The sequence below is a fragment of the Alligator mississippiensis genome, chromosome 1 (genome assembly GCF_030867095.1).
Source record: "Alligator mississippiensis isolate rAllMis1 chromosome 1, rAllMis1, whole genome shotgun sequence".
NCBI lineage: Eukaryota > Metazoa > Chordata > Crocodylia > Alligatoridae > Alligator > Alligator mississippiensis.
Genome location: NC_081824.1, coordinates 480461787 through 480476264, shown reverse-complemented (window position 1 = coordinate 480476264; position 14478 = coordinate 480461787). Strand labels below are relative to the sequence as shown.

Sequence of the window (14478 nt, the reverse complement as noted above, 5' to 3'; positions counted from 1 at the left end):
CAGGAATGGCATTTTATAACGGCTGTTTACAAAAATCATCTCTCTGTCCTCCTCTTCTGATTCGAGTCCCCCACCTGGAATCTCTCCTCTCTCTCTCTTTATCTTAACTCAGTAAAATCAGACCCACATCCTGTTCTACAAGAAGGTAACCTCTTCATTTCTGCTGGCATTTCCCCTATAATCTAACTCCATCCACACTTCTCTTTTCCTTCAAATGCTTCTTTAAAACCCACTCCTCTAAAACGCCTGTTCCCTTTTCAACATCACTGATTCCTGCTCCCAAACTGCTGGACTTGGCGTGCCTCACTTTTATTTCTCAAGCTATTCTTTAGGCACTGACAGAAGCGATGTTTTGTCTCAGGATCAGCCACTGAAAGTACTCTCCAACCAAGCACTGAGAGAAGGGCATGGCTGCAAAGCACTTCAAAACGTGCCTGACTGCCTGACAAATGACCCCTCATCACATGGAGGTTCAGACTAAGGTGCTGCAAAGCAGAGCGCCTTCATTAACTTCTGTTAGTACACGCCAGGAGCAGGACTGTGCTGACACAGCCCAGCCTTGTTCCCAGTGCTGTCTATAGGATGCGAGTGGGGAAGGGAGGGCAGGGAGCTGTGTCTGGGGTTGGCCCAGCCTGGTTTACATTGCCAGGTCACAGACCTGAGGAAACAAGAGTGAGCTGTGGAGATACACAAATGCTTTGTACAGTGTCAACGGGACACAGGGTCCTTAACCCCCTTACAAACTGTCCAGCGGCAAATAACCTTCTGGTTATGCTTCTCTGAACTCATGCAATGTGTGAGCTAGGACTGATGTCTAGCTTTGGCACAGAAGTGAAAGGAAATGATATATGAAATCAGGGAACCAAAAGAAAACCTGTATTTCACCCCATAAACCTGTGATTCAACACTGCAAATTTGTATTTCTACCCACTCCTGACCTACTCTCCCAGGAGAGATTCAACAGGGACAGCACTAAACAAACCAAAAGTCTACAGGGCCTGGTCCTGTCATGGAAATGATAGCAGAATTAGGCCCTGGTAATATAACTTTTGGTGATATTTACCACCCAAAATGCAGTTCTTTAATGAGGTTTGGGAAATTAGGCAGTGATAGCTTGGGAAAAAATATAACTTACTCTCATTTTCTACTTCTTCCCTCTGAAACCGCTGCAGGAGGTGCTCTGCATCTTTTAATAGCTTGGAGCCAGGCATGTTCATTCGCAGGGATGCAAGCAGTTTATTTAATGTTGTGTAGTATGGTGGCTCTCGGAAATCTTCCGGCGTCAGACGAAGCCAGATGGTCAAGAAAAAGGCGACTGGACTGAAAACAAATACATTGACAAAATCCAGTCATATTCAGTCTTTATAACAGTAATACTTGTCATTCAAACCTGTATCAAGAAGACGGATATATTCCTTCTGCTCTGAGCGAGCAAGGAATTGTGATCTGGGCGCCCTTTTTACGTGATCCTGGTCTAATCTCACAGACACACGTTTTACTACTCTTAATTACCGATCCAAACTAGTGAATGAATACTGACTTGTATCCTCAAGATGCAAAATATAGGACAATTATAACTATTTTTTGCTATATCAAAATTCTGCAATTGGATATAGTGTTATGGCAAACAAAGAAGAGGAGACACAGGCAAAACACGAACATCCCGCCCCAAACACAACCTTGACACAACACACAAATCTCCTGGCTTTCCTCACTTTGTACTTTTCTTGTATTCTTTTCTTCTTGCTACATTTGGGCCACTTTTTGCAGTGTTTCTCTGCCAGTGTCGCACACACAAGACATACCTATCTGAGCAGGTAAACTTCAGCTAAGACGTTGCGACAACTTTTGAGGTCTGCCAGTGTCTCCCCTTGCTCTCCCACAGACAGGCAGGAATAATTCCCATTCTCCTGGGCAGATACAATACATAAGACTAAGAATTACAGTCTGGGTCAGAGCAGAGGGCCGGCTATCTCACCACACCGTCTCCACGAGTGGCAAGGAGTTTTAGAGGACAAGTACAAGAGAGAGAGAATAGAGTAATGCATGAGTTATATCATGAGGTTGCTAAGTCACCACGCACGTGCACATCTCTAAGTCCACGACTAACAGCCCCAGATCGACACCGGTATAAAGGACAGTTGCAATCTTTTACTGAACCTGGTTCTCCTACTGGCCTCCACAACATCCGGTGGTGATGGGTTTCACAAATTAATCATGTGGAAAAAGTACTTCCTCTTGGTAGTTTGAAACCTGCTGCCTGAAAAATTAATCATGTGGCCCTAATGTCCGGCATCAGAAGACAGTAAATAGCAGCTCCCCATTTGCTTTTTCCATCCATGATTTCACTGACACCAGATTCTCCTCAGTCACTCTTTTCCAACCTCTGCTCACATGTAGCCACTCCAGATCCATATCATCTGTATTGCCCTTCCCTGCACCTTGTCTTATTGTAGGAGATCCTTGCTGAGATGGGGTGAACAAGAAAGGCTGTCCACTACTAGAAGCAAAACAGGTGCTTTAATATAGGGATGAACCTACCCTGGACAGACAAGGGTTATTATCAGCACATACACATGCGTTCCAGTGGAAGGTGTCATGCAGGCACACACACACATGCTCTATCCCAGCGGTGCCCAACATTTGCATCCCGCAGGTGAGATGGGCATGGCCAGGTCCCTTCCTGGCCAGATCCAGACAACAGGCCAGATCCAGCTGCGCGGGGTTGCACAGCCCACTATGATTTGTATGCCCGGGGCAGGGACAGGGCCTCAAGGAGTGTCCCCAGTCTGGATAGTTTTTAATCCTCCACTGGCTTACTAGTCGACATGATTTCCCCTCTTTTCATTTAAAGCTTCTTCCACTTCCTTTTCTGGCCACAAAGAGTTGTTTTGAGAGCAGCAATACTGCTTGGTAAGACTGGGCGACGGGAGCAACTCAACCAAGTGTGCAAAACTTTCTTCATTTGGGATTACATTACAAGCTCAAAACACAGACCACACAGCTCATAAGGTTTCTTAATTGGACAAAGTGATTTGGGGCCAAATCCTGCCCTCCTTGTGCAAACAACACTCCTATCAAGTCGCACCTGAGCAAGGACTTGACAGTCGACACCCTTTGTGTTGGTTCACTTTCTTCTGAAGAGACCTTGCCCCTGCCTCTGAGCACAGGGCGGCATCCTTCTTCTGACCCCGACTGGACCTTGCGACCCAGCCACCCGGGGTGTGAAGTCTCTGCCCTTTCCCGCAGGGACCTGCCCGGTGACAACCCTTCTGGAGCCAGGGGAGGCTCGAGTGCTTGGGAGCAGCAGGCTCCACAGCAGAGAGGAGCCGTGTGGAGGGGACAGGCAGCACGGGGGAGCTCAGCAACACAAATACCCTGTGCTGAATTGATGCTCCGGGGGCCAGGCCAACAAGCCCCTGTGCTGGAAATTCATGTCCAAGATCTTTTTGTTACAAATTCTGATTTTTCTGCTTTATTTCCATACTGTCTTCTAACAAGGAGCATTTCTTTCTGTAGGAGAGGTCCCAGGGGACTTGCAGGCAACACCCTGGGAGCAGTGTCCTCTGCTTGCAAGACTTCACCATTCAGAGGACAATGTCACACTGACAGCTCATGCGCAGGACTTTTGTGATAATAGTGTTTGACACGTTTGTATATTTAGCAGTTTCCAGAGTCTCTGGTGAAGCCTTAAGCACTGTATGTAGGGGATTAAAACAAGTCCGTGCCAGAGAGGGCAATACACTCAGGAAGTCCCGATTTCCAAGGCCGTTACTTTAGCCACGAATGTACACCCCTTCCCAAGTGAACCCAAAGGGAAGCAGGTTATTCAGCTCTTTATGGAGATCAAACTTACAGATCAGGTCGAGTTTGGACCATCTCAGGTCCAGACTCACCAGCTGCTGCTTCGCAAAGCATGCCATACTCGCACTTCACAGCCCCACCGCCACCCAGGGAAGAAAGGAGTTTGCGATGGTGGGTCTGGTATGTCAGCTATCTTAGAATATATAATCCTAAGTATTCAGCATAATTTTGTAATGTGGTATGAAAACCTGTGGCAGTCTCTGTAACCCCCCCGCCACAATGTCTTAGGAACGGACAATGCTAAAATGATGAAAACTAAACAAACCCATTCATGAAACTTTGTAGAAAGGTTGTTCCTGGGAAGGAAAAATGTGGTGTGAGGGCTTGCAAGCTAGACTCTGCTCTTCTAGCCACTAGTTACTGGTTCTTTACTGGAGATGGCACATGACAGAAAAAGGACGTGGGACTTGCTTTTCCCCAGAACAAATGAAAGAATTTAAGCTACATGAACGCTTGCTTAAATCAAGTCATTGATTGGTAAGTTCGTGGGAGTTAAGGCAATTTAGCAAAAGACTTACTGCCGGAAGCTGTGCTAGTGCTCTTATGGAGAAACACACAGCGATACACTGCCAAGAGCAAAAGGGGATCGGTGGGATCAACAAGTGGAATCCAATATAATCCTTCAAGTATTTTATAGTGCCAATGCACACGCAAACCTCAGACCATGCAGATGTCAATGCAGAGATGTGCTGAGGGAAGGGTCATTACACTCCTGACTCTTAGAAATAAAATACCGGTCCGTATGGAGCTACAGGAAGAAAGAAGACATCTTCTTTCTTCATTTATGTACGTACAGTGCCTGGCACAATCAGGGCTGTGTCTCCCCTAGAGTCTGTAGGCACTTCCAGAGTAGAAAATGAAGTCCATAAGAGACAGGAACATGCATATTTGTGGTTAAAAGAAGCAAGGGGAACAAGCGTGCTTTGTTTGTTCACCCAGAAATGATTGACTCCAAAATAAAAGACTAGATCTGTTCAGTTTTGGGGCAGCACCCCAGTCTCTGTCAACTAATGTAGGCGTGACCAGTTAATTCTTTGCTTATGCAAATAAGTCTGGCTGTGTGTATATATATATACATACATACATATATATATATATAGAGAGAGAGAGAGAGAGACATACACACACTTAAATACAAAGGCTAGGGAAATCCATACATACATATATATACATATATGATATATTTAGATGATTAAGTGTACCACATCCTCTGAATCCTGACTGAGGTTGTGCTGTACAGCAGAAAGCCACACTTACTTCCCGAGGATTGTTCTGAAGTTTGAGAAATCCTGCCTGGCATCTCCTGCTCCGTTCCAGGGATCCACGTTTCCATGCCTAAATATCAAAATAGATATTTTAGACAGCTATTCCAAAAGCAGTCTATGTCAGAACGGTAAGGCAGTTTATGTCAAAACCTTGCCCAGATAATGAAAAATCAAGATTTCTCTATTCAAACTATCTCAGAGAAAAACGATGGAGAATATCATTCTCTTTACTCCCCTTCATAACGTCATCCGTCTAACATTTTATATCCCGTTCATGATGCTGGGGAGGATGGCAATTGGTGCGACTGAATTCAAGCCTAAGAAGTCTTGCCCACCCTGCGCGCTTCAGTCTGCAACGCGACGGGCGATGTGTTCGAGCGCTGCCCATACTAGTACCAAGGCTTTGCCCTTCGGGGGAACATTTCATCTGAGCCTGTCAAAGGACTTTGCAAACAGCAGTTATGTCTCAACGACCTCGCAAGCCAGGTAAAATATTATCTTTGTCCCTATTACACAGATGGAGGAACTGAGAACAAGACAGCGAGTAGCAGAAAGCAAAGTGCAGTGAAATGAAGAGATACCTGAGCAGTGGAGGGGAAGGGGAGCAGGGCACAACAAATCATCACGGGATCCTACGAGTGCCTTCACAGCAGAGCTGCTAAGGATTTCAAGCTGGCTTTGGGGGCAGGACAGTCTAGGACTACAGGCCGAATAAAGAGCACTTCTCTACTAGTCCGAACATCGAGATCAAGTAATACTTCATTGCTAGCTGCACCTAAACTTGGATTCCTTGGAAGTCAAAGTGTTTTCTGTTTGAGATGTGGGATTTGGTGCCCGTGTACATCAGCGCTCCCCAAAAACAGTGCCCAGAGACAAGAGCACCTGGCACATCTCGTCCAGCTCAACCAGGGTATTCCCTGAAAACCAGAGCTGTCGGTCTGCTCTCCCTCCAGGACAGCAGAGCTGGAGGAGTATTGTGGTGCAGGGGGAGGAAGGGACGATGCTTTGTGCCTTTAGGCCTGTGAAATCCCTCTCCTGATCCAGCAGAGCCCGATTCACGGAGCAAAGAGTTATGCAGAGGGACAGTGATAGCCTGGATTGGTAACGCTGCCTTTTTCCAGCAGTGTGTCCAGCTGTTTGGAGGACTGCTCGCCTCCAGCTGTCCTACCTTTCCGCTAAAGACCCAAACAGTGCATTTTACATCCTGGGCTCCTTGTCTCCACAGCTCCTGGCTCTTACCTGCGGAGGAGCACATCTAGGACCATGCCAGGAGAAGCGAAGGCCCTGTATCCTGCGAAAAAGTCTGTCACGTTGAGGAAATCCTCCATAAGAGAGTCGATACATTTTTGCACGGCCTGTGAAACAAAAGATCAAAACCATGACATTACGAGTCGGCAGCGGCCCTGCTCCGAACCAGCGCAAGCCCCACGTCCGCCCGGCGCTGGAGCGGGGAGTCTGTGTCAGAAGTCCCTGTCGGTGGAGGAGATAGGAAACTAAGTCTTGGCCGGGTGGGATCAAACACGTTTTGTGACGGAAGAGTGTCAGTCCCACGAGTCCAGGCATATCCCAGAGGTATCCATATATTTTGTCTCCCTTTGTCCCTCTTCAAGTTTTACATCTAGATACAATATTTCCTCTCACTTTTAGACTTGCCTCTGCACTAGCTGGAGCCTAATCCAAGCCTGGTTAAGTTAATGGGAACAAGCCATCATTATTACTTGAGAGGCAAATACATGTTAATAGTGGGAAATGGTCCCGGGGAGTGATTCAGGTCCTTTTTTGTAAAGACAGCTGGGATGGAAAGCCCTAGACAGATAAAAGATGCAAATATGCATGTTGACAAGGCCAATTGGGTGTTTCCCCCTTTTGCATTTTTAAATACTCCAGTTATAAACAGGAATATTATCAGAGACTATGGGCATTAAGAGTCAGGGAGACTTCCACAAGACGTCTGAGTTCTTCATTCCTGTATTTCCACGTGCACCGAGGTCCCGGGGCGCTGTGCCTGCAGTGTCACGGCCGCGTGCTGAGAAGCTCCTGCTCAGTCCCGTTGTCTACCCAGTGTCAGGATGACCTCCCACCAGCGCTAACAGGCTTTTATGAAGGAAAACACTTGTTTCCCCAGAAATACGTAGATAGTTCACACGAGTCAATGCAAATCTACAGCCCTGAGGATAATGCCCATCCACAGTCCCCAACAATTCATGGTACGTGTGTATCTCGGGCCCCCTCAGCGCATGCAGGAACAGGTGTGATCAGCACTCTTGTGTGTGCAAACACCTCTACGTGAGTCACAAGATACATTCAGAGATTTCAAATAGGAATCTGTGGAGTCAAAAACTTTCTCAGCTGTTGTGGGCTGTGTCCTGTGAAACAGGAGAGGGGGGTTACAGGTTGCCCTTGCTGTATGTGGTAGACGCGTTCCTGAAAGCCTGCACATCACTCCCATTTCCAGAATGGGAACTCACTTCCCAAGGTAGCGCACGGGGATCCATGCCAAGACCTCGACTGCATCGGCACCAGGTAAGCCTGCTGGGGACGAGGTGGCGCTGGGCTCTTCCCGGCAGGTGCTGGGCTGGGCTGCGCTCAAGGCAGGTGGTGCTGATGCTAGGAACGGGGCTAAGGGGGGGCCCTGCAGCCACCCCAGAACTTGTAATGGTCCCCCAACCCCCATCCCAGCACCAGCGCCATCCACCTGGGTACAGCAAAGCCCTCCTGGGAATAGCCTGGCCCCAGGGGCTGGGTGACTGGGACCTCGATCTGACCCACTCCGCTGGTGGTGAGAGAGGGAGTGGGGCGGGGGAGGCATTGCACAGCTGGGGGGGTGCAAGGCCGGGGGGGTGGCTCCTGCTGCTACAGGCTGCGGCCGGGGGCCAGGCTGGGCTCTTCCTGGAGGGGTTGAGTCGTGCAGTGCCTGGGGAGAGTGGCAGTGGTGCTGGGTGGGGTATTGGGGGGGAGGCTATGGTGAATTTTGGGGTGGCTGCAGCCCCCCCCCCAGCCCCAGAGGTTCACTGGGGCCTTGATCTGCCCCCACCCATGGCCCTGTCCCCCTCCTCCACAGACTTACCTGCTGCCAATCACATAAGAGTGAATTTAACTCTCAGATAATGATTTTTGGGTTATAAAACGGGTCATCACATAAGAGCGAATTTGCAGAAACTGAACCCGCATAAATAAAGGGAAACCTGTGTTATTTTTCTGTAGACAAAATGAGTAAAAGCTAAGCGTGCCTTGAATCTAATGCGGACTGTTTTGAATCTCAAAAACCTGAGGACCACTGCTCTGGATCTTGCAAAATTTTCAACATTCAAAAAACCTGAATTTGTGTTGGATGCACAAAACTAAACCTAGGCAGACAAGGTTCCTTGGGTGAATTTGATCTCTTTTATTAGACCAATTAATAATTAGTTGGTCTAATAAAAAGATAAAAGATAAAAGATATCAAATTCACCCAAGGAACCTTGTCTGCCTATGTCCTTAGACCAACACGGCTGCAACCTACACCCCTGCAAAACGAAACCTGTATTTTTCTAAAATACTTCTTATAATTCTGCGACATGAGGAAAACCTGTGTTAACACGTGAGACAGGGTCATCACCGTCCAGCCCTGCTGCTTTCATGTATATAACTCCGGACAACGTGGAAAATTATTTCATGTCAGAAAGAAGGATCTGTGGTAGCCGTGCACCTGACCCTCTACCGCAGGAGGACGTCTGGAGATCACCGCTAGTAGTGGTCTCCAGCAGCAGTCCTCTGCACGGCAGGCACCAAAGAGGTGGTTACTTTTAATCTATGGTGCTGGCTCTGCAACACGATGGCAATGAGTTGTGACAATAGGATCACGCCGTGTTTGACCCAATCTCATAGTTATGGAAATGAATGACAAAAGTCTCTGTTAATAAAGAAAGCATCCTTTGCAACTGCCTCCTCGCTAATTATCAAGCTCACCACTTTGCACTCAAAATGGGGTTTACACCCTCCTCCGTAGGATGTCTCCAAACATGACTGGTTTCTGACCAATGACACAAACAGGACTGTCATGGGGGATGGCCAAATTCTGACGGTTTGTCAAAGTCTTGAACAACTTCCCATCCGGATGGGTAAAGACAGCCACCCCGCTACCAGCTCAACTTGCCAGTTGGTTGCGATCTTTAAAGATTAATTGGCTTTCTTATCGGTTAGGCTACAAATGGGCATTGTTAGTCTGGAAAGGGTTCTTCAAAAGGCAGGTTAAGATCTAGGACTTTTAAATGGAGCAGGTCCCAGGTTGGGCCCTTGGGCTGCAGACAGGGGAACAACTAGTACTTTTTGCACCCGAGGCAGAGAAGGGCAGGTTGGTTGTGCATGGAGGGGGCCAAGTATTGGATGGTCTTACCTGGTCTTGATGGCTGCTGCTCCTGGAGCTGGCTCCCTGTGCCATGCCCGCCTGCTGCTGCTGCTGCCTGCTCGCAGCCTGCCCAGGGCCTGAGGCTGCTCTTGGAGCCGGCTCCTCGTGCCCCTCCTGGCTGCCGGCTTGGGGCCTCCGCTTCCAAGGGCGGCAGCACTTGAGGAAGGGTGGCAAAGGGATACAGCCACATCCTCGTCCCTCCTCCTGATCTGCCCTGTTAATGAGTTCAAAAGCTGCTTAATTCTCAATTACTACTTCTAGGGTTGTAAGGAGCCAAGACGATTAGGTGCTAAGCACATCTCTACCTTTCAAAATAAAACAAAAAGAAATCAGAGAGACACAAAGAAAAAAATAGTTCAACATGCCTTGTGCCATGTCTTTGTACACCTAAAGCGTGTCCCAATGAGCATGCACATGCAGTTTGTGGCACCTCAAACCCATTTCAGGCCCCACAGACCACCCATGGTGCACATGCACCATTTGCCATGCTGCAGATTTACTGTCTGGTGCCAAAATTTGACACTGGGAGACCCTGGTGCCAAAAAAATCAAAGACAAAAATGTGGCACGGTGCACGTGGCAACAGTGTGTGCTGCCAAAAACAGAGCCTGGCTGGGCAGAGCTATGTTCTGGCTGCGGGGCAGGATCCAAGCCGTGGGATTGCTGCCACTGCTGCCCGGGGAGGCCCCAAGTGAAGTTGCTGGGGCCAGAACAGGTGCTGACCCCAGCCTCCCACACCCACCCAAGACAAAATGCCCTGCACCAGCCCCATGTGCAAGGGTGTGCACTGCAGCATAAAGCAAATTTGTGCCATTGCTATTTTTGCTGCATGTGGGCACACACTCCTAATGATTGTGTCCTGCTTTTATATCCATGCATCCTCATTCATTCTGAAAGATTGCAAAATGCTTCCCAAAATATAGACTGGACATGCCACTGACCTTCGGCCACCCACGGCAGATACACAAACTCATAGCACACCTGATAACAGTGGCTTGAGGGAGAAGAGGGAGGGGGAGTGCTATTTTGGCCAAGGGTAGCAGAGTGCCAGAGGAGCTGTAATATCAATGAAAAGCAGACAGATGTTTATTTTTAAGGGACAGCTCAAGCACCGGTACAGCATGATGGGTTTATTGGTGTAAATATATCAGTGCTACAAAGAAGGTGTTAGGGTAACACTATGTGGATTTTCTGGGCTCATCGAATTTGCAGCTGAATCCAAGGCTTTAACCTGCGGCCTAGCAAAGCTGCTGACCACAAGGCAGAATGATATCTAAGCCAGCCATTTGCTGATGCTAAGGAACCATCTTAACTGTGTCAGCCATTTTCTGAGGAAAAAGCAGCAAGTGACTGTGTGAATCTGTGCGCCGTGGACGAGGTGACATTTTAGGGAGGTGGAAGATGGTACAACCTGAGACAGAAAAACAGACTGCAATGTGGAAAACAACACGTCATTGGTAACAGAATCCGAGATGAACGTATGTGAAAAGGTGAATGGTGAAGCTTCCAGGTTTTGCTCAAATCCACCCATTGACCGTGTCACAACCCAAAGCTGTGATTTTTGTTTGTGTGTGTGCTTTGGCACTGCTAAATTATTTTCCCGCCCATTTGCAGCTTTCTTTGCAGGGGGCATTTCTTCTTTGTAGCACAGAAGTGCGCGTTGCAAAGAGTTCCCGCCATCTGTATTATCATTCGAGCCCCATTATTGGCTTGTGCTAAATTATTCACACGTGGCAGCTAGCGATTGGCTTGCTAGCCGTATAAAAAGCTTGAGTGGTTTCCGCCCACGGGGGAGGACTCCACGAACACCAGGAGGGGGAGACTTCACGCTGTGTGAAGATCTCTAAGCGCTGCGGAGCCTAACGGACCCAGCGCATTTCAAGCAGGCAACAGGGGTCTGATCAGCCTCTCGCCTCTCCCCGTCGCCGCTTCCGAAAGGATCCACGGAGCCTAGCAAACTTCGTGTGAGAGTATCCAGAGCTCTGTCCGGGTTCGAGTCCTGCAGGCTTTACCTCTTCCCGTCGCTGACAACCCCCTGCGACGTACCCTCGTGTTTTCTACCTCTTCCCGTCGCTGACAACCCCCTGCGACGTACCCTCGTGCTCTGCGGGTTCAAATTTCATTTTCTTTTCTGTAACCGCAACTCAAGCAAGCTTTCCTGCCTGCACCGCGACCATCTTCGGTGTAAGTAAAATAACCTTAAATTAACCACTAAGCGTCCGTGACTAATTCCAGCGCCGCCTGCTTTCTCCGACCCGCGCGTGCCCGGGCTGCTGGCCACAGCCCGCGCGCACAAAAGGGCCCCGGGTCGCTCCCGGCCCGCACAGACCGAAGAAGTCAAGTCAAAGTCTTAGACATGCGCTCTTAGCAGAACGGCATGTAAATGAAGGAAATGCATAGGCAATTCCATGCTAATGAAGCACACAGTAAGCAGAGGAGGAGCTTGAGATGGGAGGAGAAATGGGTGGAACAGAGGAGAGGCGAGGGTTGAATGAATATTAAGTGTATAAACTAAAGTGTATAAATATGAAAAAAAAATATTGTTCTCCGTGGCTCCTCGGTTTGTCATTTGTTTTGGGGGCTAGTCCGAAGCTGTCTCCACGCTGCATGAAGCTGTTGCTCGCAACGTGTGATGGTGTTTGTGCCCCCCTTGCTCTGACTAATGAGTACCAGGATTCATGAGCCATCGCATCATCACCTCCCTGGTCGCTGGGCGCCGCGTGGCGTCGGGTCTAACAGAAGGGAGCACTGGGCTCCTCACATTTAGATTCACGGAGCACAAACCTGCCAGACCTTGGTAGGCTCGTCCCCGGTCACACCCCCTATTTAGGTGAGAAGCTAGGGGTCTGATATACTGATCCAACCCCCGGTTCTTCCTTTCTCAGGAGCATGTACGGTATAGCAGGATGTCCATCCACCCTTAGTAGCATCATCCACCCTTCACTGTCATTAAATACTAAATTAACTCATACATTTAAATACATTTAAACAAACAGCTTTTCAGGCTCAGTGCAGGTTTCAGTGAGTCTTGAAGGTGATATGTGGGGCCAAAGGGAAGTAGGGAATAAGACACAGGGCATTTGTACTCTAGGACCCTCTGCCAGCTGCCCCAGAGGGGCAATACCAGGAGCAAGCTTGAAGGAAATGGGTAGATGCCATGCTGGGAGGTATTGCTTTGAAAAGCTGGGATTATTAACTTAACTTCATTTCATCGACTTTATTTTGTGTTCTCGGAGCTCAGATATGTTGAACTAAGCTTCCAGAAGGCTAAAGAGTGGTGAAGATTTCTGTGTTTTGCTTTGACATTACAGGCAGGACAAACACTTATTGCATTGCAGGGAAATGAAGATCTAGTAACCGCTGTCCTGCTCATCTTCTCTCACGTGAGCAATGGTCTGAATTACCACGAGTGTGACGTGGATGGGAGGGAAGCAGCCTGTGTGACAGCAAACCGGAGGGGAGGAGTCCCTGGAAAACCCTCTCCTCCAAACTGCTGGAAAATGTGAGAATCCCCCATGATTTATAAATTAGATGTTTGCACCTAGACAGCACCGAGTGGACGATGAATTAGAAATGCCTGCCTCGGAAACACTATTTATGTGTCTTCTATTGCCGTTCTCCAGCAGTATCTCAGGAATGAATACAGTTTCCCTCTTAATGGCATCTCGCCTAACTTTGATAGCTGATAGATAGATGTAATGTATAATACCTAACTCTAAAACCATTAAAAAGAAAGCTGAAGAAATGGACACAGAAGGTGATCACAATGCTGCTTAACATATGCATTACTAAAAGCAAAAGCGAAAAACATGTGTATTATTTTAGTGACTCGCTATGGGCTCCTATACACGTGAAGGGAGCCAGCTCTGACACGCTGGAAATGCAGCACGTTGGAGCAGACTTGATGAATCGAGTCTGCCAGAGCCTGGACATCACCGTGCTCCCGCAGACCGTAGAAAGACGGATACCCAGAGTTAGTCCAACAGTATTAATACCACAGGAGTCATGTCAGCATCTTCTAAAGAATGAGATTCAGAGTTAGTACGGTGGTCCGGTGTTTTACAAAGGAGAATTGTGTAAAGAGAAATGGGGAAGATCCTGAAGTTAAAATGAAGTAAATGTATATCCTTACTTTAAATTCAAAAGCATGCCATAGTGGAGATATGGACCGTGAGCACCCTGGCACACAGCCATACCTCTTAACAACAGAAAAAGGAAGCAGTAAGGCAAGAAGAAACGTGTTATGATATTAAATAGCAAGTTTTAAGAGATTTCGTATCAAATAGTTTAGAAAATGGAAATTGAAATGCAAAAGAAGCCCAGAGCCTGAAGTCCAGCGTGAAAAGGGGAAACCAGGACGTTATGTGAGGAGCAAACTGTTCATCGATTCATGGACTGTCAGGGCTGCAAGGACCGTGTCGATCCTCGGGTCCAGCCCCTGCACCAGGCAGGACAAGACACCGGGGTCAAGCCACCGCGGCGAGGTGACCATCCCGTCTCCTCCTGAAGATTTCCAGGGTGGGGACTGCACCGCCACTGCAGGGAGTTTATTCCAGCCTGGACACCCAAGTGAACGCACAGAAATAAATACTTAAAATAGATGAAAGCAGGAAGCTTGTAGGAGAAAGAGTGCATTTCCTTACCACACGTTGTGAAGATCTGCTCACCACGGCATTCCTCAATTAACACCTGAATCTCTCAAATTAGGCAAGACAAACAGAGTATACGAGAATGAGAATTGGCATCGCGACTTGATTTACCTTTCTCCATCTCCAAAGCATCCCATGTTTGCGATCCGGGAAAAAAAGACTATCCAGTCTTGTGTCGCTGTACGAAAGAAATAAGGAAGAGCAAGATAAACCACAACCAGTAATTCCCAGTTACTCTGTGCTCATATTGTGTCTTGCTTACTCAGAAATGCCTCATTTGACTTGAAATCACTGCACCGATCAGGAGGAACGGG

At 48.0% G+C, this 14478-nt stretch overlaps 1 protein-coding gene across 1 annotated transcript; it reads right to left on the bottom strand.

The window, feature by feature from the left end:
• Positions 1 to 650: 650 nt before the first annotated feature.
• Positions 651 to 6825, bottom strand: LOC132249530 (ral guanine nucleotide dissociation stimulator-like 1). Its single transcript, XM_059724874.1, has 4 exons — positions 6369 to 6825; positions 5122 to 5199; positions 1136 to 1320; positions 651 to 658 (listed from the first exon to the last, which is right to left on the bottom strand). The coding sequence occupies exons 1-4, from the start codon at positions 6455 to 6457 to the stop codon at positions 651 to 653; spliced, it is 360 nt and encodes a 119-aa protein (XP_059580857.1). The 5' UTR covers positions 6458 to 6825.
• Between the last annotated feature and the right edge of the window lie 7653 nt (positions 6826 to 14478).

Coding starts and splice junctions, on each gene's coding strand:
- LOC132249530 (XM_059724874.1), bottom strand. CDS start 6,457: ATGGAGGATTTCCTCAACGTGACAGACTTTTTCGCAGGATACAGGGCC. Junction 5,200..6,368: donor CTAGATGTGCTCCTCCGCAG/GTAAGAGCCAGG, acceptor TTTGATATTTAG/GCATGGAAACGTGGATCCCT. Junction 1,321..5,121: donor TTCAGAACAATCCTCGGGAA/GTAAGTGTGGCT, acceptor ATTTGTTTTCAG/TCCAGTCGCCTTTTTCTTGA.